The sequence below is a fragment of the Herpailurus yagouaroundi genome, unplaced genomic scaffold, assembly GCF_014898765.1.
Source record: "Herpailurus yagouaroundi ecotype Mexico unplaced genomic scaffold, PumYag 212, whole genome shotgun sequence".
NCBI classification, from domain to species: Eukaryota; Metazoa; Chordata; class Mammalia; order Carnivora; family Felidae; genus Herpailurus; species Herpailurus yagouaroundi.
Genome location: NW_024412443.1, coordinates 2608022 through 2614106, shown reverse-complemented (window position 1 = coordinate 2614106; position 6085 = coordinate 2608022). Strand labels below are relative to the sequence as shown.

Sequence of the window (6085 nt, the reverse complement as noted above, 5' to 3'; positions counted from 1 at the left end):
AAGAAAAGAAAAGAAAAGAAAAGAAAAGAAAAGAAAAGAAAAGAAAAAAGTAAATTGGTAATTCTAAATGACTTATTTCAATTGTTTTAACACTGTTGTTTATACAGGCCCACACTAAATGCATGTGACATTGCACCAGAAGCTACCCAGAGAGTACACGTGACCTATACTTACAACTTGCAATGCCTAGTACATTCAAGTATAAATGTATCAAAACCACCAAAGGCAAAAACATTAAAAAGGATTCAGAGATTTCCTAAAGACACAAAAGAAGAAAAATTACAACAAACTTTCTTCTATTTAGAGAAATCGGAAAATAAAATAGTACACACATAAACTAACTTGCCCTCCTAATTCTCTGCAATATTCACATGTTTTTCTAATTTCTATTAATCCAGTAAAGAAGTGTTGGGTGAAAATAAAAAATAACGGGGCATCTTGTGGTTCAGTCGGTTGAGGGTGCAAATTTGGCTCAGGTTGTGATCTCATAGTTCATGAGTTTGGACCCCATGTCTTGCTCACTGCAGTTAGTGCAGTGTCTGCTTTGGATCCTCTGTCCCCCTTTTTTCTGCCCCTCTCCTGTTCACGGTCTCCCTCTCACTCTCTCAAAAATAAATAAACATTTAAAAATTAATAAATAAAAGCAAAGCTTCTCTTGTTCAAGGAAATGGTTGTTGAACATAAGAAAAGAAGTATTAAAACTGAGCATGAACATAAAGAAGCTGGGATTTAAAAAAAATAAGTAAAACTTATGCAAAATTAAATCTAGACATACTTATTTTTTAAAGTATTTTTAAAATATCAGAGTTCTCCAGAGAAACAGAATCAATAGAATGCACAGATACAGATAATAGATAGATGAGAGATAGAAAGATGATAGATAGATAGATGATAGATAGATAAATAGATAATGATACAGACACACATTGGTAGACAGGTAGATAGAGAGGTAGACAGTTAGACAGAGGGAGTCACAAGTTGAAAATCTGCAGGACAAGCTGAAGACCCAAGAAAGAGTTGATGTTGCAGCCAAAGTCCAACCATGGTCTGAAGGCAGAATTCAGTTTTCTAGGGGGAACTCAGATTGTTTTAACATAAGACCTTCCACTAATTGCAGAGTTTTCCACATAATGGAGAACAATTGATTATTCAAAGTCTACTGATTTAAGTTTTAATCTCATCTAAAAATACCTTCGCAGAAAATCCTGACTGGGGTTTGAAATACCCAGATATTATGGCCTAGTCAAGTAGACACATAAAGTTCAGAATTACAGAGACTAATTAGTTCCCAGAAATGGTTGAAAGTTTATTAATTTCATTAATTTTTACAACTTAAAGATTCTCATTTTCACCTTTTACAACAAAGTCTAAGAAAAAAAATATTGCAAAGTAAACCGTGGCTTGCCATTAAATCTTGAATCGTTTCTACTTCAGAACAGTCAGAAGGTGAAAATACATGGGTTAATGAATGAACTATACTTCCATATTCATCATAATTTAATATCATCACCATCATTATAATCATCATCATCATTAGCATCATTTATCCTGGCAAATGTTCTCATACTAAGCAGCTGTGGCCTGGTTACTTTCCACACTGTTCCCATCCACATGTTAACATGACACTATTTCCTTCTATGACCCTCTGCTCTTGAATTGTTAAGAATTGTATCCCTAGGGGCGCCTGGGTGGCGCAGTCAGTTGAACGTCTGACTTCAGCCAGGTCACGATCTCGCGGTCCGTGAGTTCGAGCCCCGCGTCGGGCTCTGGGCTGATGGCTCAGAGCCTGGAGCCTGTTTCCGATTCTGTGTCTCCCTCTCTCTCTGCCCCTCCCCCGTTCATGCTCTGTCTCTCTGTCCCACAAATAAATAAACGTTGAAAAAAAAATTTTTTTTAATTAAAAAAAAAGAATTGTATCCCTAGAAGAAAAGAGAGGCAATCCAAGAAACAGACTCTTGACAATAGAGAACAACGTGATGGTCACCAGAGGAGAGGTGGGTGGGGGGATGGGCTAAATGTGTAATGGGGATTAAGGACTGGACTTGTTGAGATGAGCACTGGGTGTTGTACGAATGTATTGAATCACTATATTGTACATCTTAAATTAATATTGCACTGTATGTTCACTAACTGGAATGTAAATAAAATCTTTAAAAAAGAAAATAAAATAATTGTATCCCTAATTTTTTCCCACTGCAGGTGTACTGCCTTCTTTGAAACTTGTTTCAATAAAGACTTTTCAAGTCAGTGACTTTCAAACTTTTGTGTCAATGATTCACGTAGGTAAAATATTTGATACACATACACACATAGACACTCACACAACTGACTTACCCTACCTTGTACAATCCTCTCTGAAATTTTCTATTACATTTCATGCTAACTTAACTCACTGTTAAATGCCTGTTGCCTTAAATGCTTGTCAAATTGATTTAATGACCAATAAGTGGCATATAACCTGGAATTTTAAAGAAATACTGTTCCTAGAAAAGCAGTTATAAATTATTTGCATGGGGAAGGAGGAGGCAGACAACAGCCTGAATTAGTAATGGTATACTTTCCACAGGGATCTAGAATTTTTGGAACAAAAGAGCATATGGAATGGAACAAATGAACCTCAAAATACCAGTCACTCCCTCACACATACATGCACACATTTTTCTGCCTGAAGGCTCCTTCTCCTTAGATCTGAATCAATAGTAGAGCACTTGGGGGGATCAGTAGGTTAAATGTCTGACTTCGGCTCAGGTCAAGATCTTGTGGTTCAAATCAGGCTCTGTGCTGACAGCTCAGAGCCTGGAGCTTGCTTCAAATTCTGTGTCTCCCTCTCTCTCTGCCCCTCCCCTGTTCTCTCTCTCTCAAAAGTTAATAAACATTCAAAATTTAAAATAAATAAATAAATAGATCTGACTTAATAGTCACATTATAGTTTTCTGGAATCATAGTCTAAAGTTAGCTGCAAAGAAATAATTATCACCCTATAAACCCCACTAAGCAAAGAGGAAGTAGCATTTTTTTCCACCAGCACATTATCTTTTGAGTCTGTCACTTGGAAAGACACAGGGGTTCTCTCCATCTACCGGCAAGCAAAGATACAAGTTATTTAGTTTAGGATCCCTGAAAGAGAGAAGACCTTGTTCTGTTCACATTCTAGCATCTGATATGACATTGTGCATAGTTATTACCCTGGAACAAAGAGTTTTCATGGACAATAAGTATCTCAGGATGAGTGATACCTGCCGCATCAGTGCCCTATTGCATCCAACAGGCTGTGGTCTTTCCCAAGAACCTTCCACATGGCTCCCTTCACATCTTTGTTTCTCAGTGTGTAGATGAAAGGATTCAGAGTGGGGGTCACCAGACAGTAGAAGAGGGTTAGGAACTTGCCCTGGTCCTGGCTTGCCACATTCCCAGGCTGCATGTACATGTAGATTATAGTGCTATAGAAGAGAGACACTACAATCATGTGGGAAGAGCAGGTGTTGAAGGCCTTGTGCCTCCCAGCTGCAGACCGGATCCGCAGAACTGTGGCTATAATGTAGCCATAGGAAACCAGTATCATGGCGAGGGGCACCAGGACAATGGGGATGGCCAGGAAGAAAACCAGGCCTTCAACACGCCTAGTGTCCACGCAGGAAATGTGGATGATGGCTGGCATCTCACACACAAAGTGGTTGATGTGATGGTGACCACACCGCTTCAAGGACATTGTCACTGGGGACATGAGGATGGAATTGGCAATCCCAGTGAGCCAGGCACAGGCTGCCAGTCGCAGGCATAGCTGTGGGTGCATGATGGTCATGTAGTGAAGAGGCTTGCAAACAGCCACAAAGCGGTCATAGGCCATGACAGAAAGAAGAATGCATTCAATGCCACCCACAGACAAGAATGCAAAGAGTTGTATGACACAGCCCATATAGGTAATGGTCTTTTGTGGGCCCCAGAGGTTGACCAGCATCTGAGGAATGCTGCTAGAGGTGTAGCAGAGATCCAGGAGGGACAGGTTGCAGAGGAAGAAGTACATTGGCCTGTGCAGCCGAGGGTCCACCACGGACAGGAAGATGATAGTCGAGTTGCCCATGACAGCCAGAAAGTAAAACACCATGTTAGTGAAAAACAAGACCATCTCCAGCTTTGGCCGGTCAGAGAATCCAAGCAGAATGAAGTTTCTAGAGCTTTCATTTCTTTCCATCACACTTGGCTTGATAAACCTGTTTAGGGAAGCTAACATGTGTTATCACTCATATAGAAAATGAGGCACCACATTTTTTACCAAGAAAATAGTTTTGTTCCACCTATTTAACTGGGACACGTGCTTGTGCATTGCCTGGAATTATAAGGTGAGGGGCTAAAAATATTTGTCTGTAAAGTGATGGAAGCTGTAACTTTTGCCTCTATATCTTCTAACCTGGTTAAGTGAGATAAGTGGATACATCTTTAAAAAAAAAGTCTTCTGGGGCGCCTGGGTGGCGCAGTCGGTTAAGCGTCCGACTTCAGCCAGGTCACGATCTCACGGTCCGTGAGTTCGAGCCCCGCGTCAGGCTCTGGGCGGATGGCTCAGAGCCTGGAGCCTGTTTCCGATTCTGTGTCTCCCTCTCTCTCTGCCCCTCCCCCGTTCATGCTCTGTCTCTCTCTGTCCCAAAAATAAATAAACGTTGAAAAAAAATTAAAAAAAAAAAGTCTTCTTTGGAAAGAAGAGTTAAAATGGTGAATCAGCATGGAGACCCTGAGTTGCCTGGTCTGTGAAACATAGGTATATCACTACCAAACCATTTTGAACATCTAGTAAATCGATCTGAGGTTTAATGCAATAATCTGCATAATTTGAGTCACAGAATTTGACAGTTATGTGTGTGAGGAGGTGAACTGAAGGAGGGAAAAGTCACAGAGTGTAAGGTATTGTTTTTGCAGAGACAGGACAGAGAAGGAGAAAAGGGGAGAGTGTGGTGCATTGGGATTAAGAAAAGCAATCCGCCCTGAAAGTTGCTGGAGAGAAAAAGAAAGAGTGAAAACACTCACTGGGGAGGGAACAAGAAATCAGTTCCCCCAAAACAATTGATGGTGAGAAAGGAGAGGGTTTCAAAACCACCAGGATTCTATAAACAATGAGGTACAGAATCTGAAGTTCCCAGAGCTCAGTGCCTCGTGGTGCTCTGGCAAGGAAGCAGGGTGAATCTTCAGGAACAGGCAGGGTCTGAGGGGTCTGTGTGCCACACAGGGAAAATTGGTTCACGTGTTTGAAGCGCATTTGATAGAGGCCAAACAGCCTCCCCACCAGCAAAGGTCCCAGCAGACCACGGAAAGCACACGTTTGTTGGTATTAGGACAAAGAAACCAAGAGTGCAGGGAAACCTGGTGCCAGCTGTGTATTCTGATTTGCCATAATCTCTGAACTTCTGCCACTGTGCAATTGCATGAATGTTTTCTGTGGCAAGCCAACACCCCGGCCATTGCTCAGTGAGATCCTCCCCGCAGAGAGTCTATACAGGTACAAGCTTCAGTGTACCTCTGAAGTGTGAGGTTTTGAAACATACCCATATCTGAGATAAAACTCTGGAGGAAGTTGCCACCTGGCTGGCAGATGACTTGGACACAGACAAGGTAGAGGCAGGGAGTGCAAGGAGGCCTGAGACAAAGGAGGGGTGCTTGATTGTGGACTGTTGAAAGCACAAAGTTCCTACCCCAGAGACTAGGAAGCTAGATGAAGCCATTTCCACATCTCTTGCACATGCATAAGCACAGGGCACATGTGCACCACACTAAAACACCCCAGTAAGCTAAGCAACACCAACTAGTGGACAATGGAGCTATTACACCAAGCCATGCCCAACTGTACCCTCCAAGCACATCCCCCTGGAGACCAGCCAGCAAAAGTCACTCCACCTGCTTAGTGTAGGGACTCTAGAGAGCTTCACAGTTTCAGTTCTACATGGAAACTGGATGTAACTTCATTCGTGTTTCATTCTGTTTGCTGGTTCATTTATTTGTTTTGTTTGCTTCTGTTTTTGCTTACATTTTCTTTATTCTTTCTTTCCTTTCTCTTTCTTGGATACAGAAAGAGAAAATTTTAATTTTATTATTTTCT

General features: G+C 41.4%; 1 protein-coding gene across 1 annotated transcript; it reads right to left on the bottom strand.

The window, feature by feature from the left end:
* Positions 1-3244: 3244 nt before the first annotated feature.
* LOC121016669 (putative olfactory receptor 2W6) lies at positions 3245-4192 on the bottom strand. The gene has a single exon (XM_040454389.1). It carries the CDS (start codon positions 4190-4192, stop codon positions 3245-3247), a length of 948 nt encoding a protein of 315 aa, XP_040310323.1.
* Between the last annotated feature and the right edge of the window lie 1893 nt (positions 4193-6085).

What these genes read in the sequence shown, in the direction of transcription:
- LOC121016669 (XM_040454389.1), bottom strand. Translation starts at nt 4,192, where the DNA reads ATGGAAAGAAATGAAAGCTCTAGAAACTTCATTCTGCTTGGATTCTCT.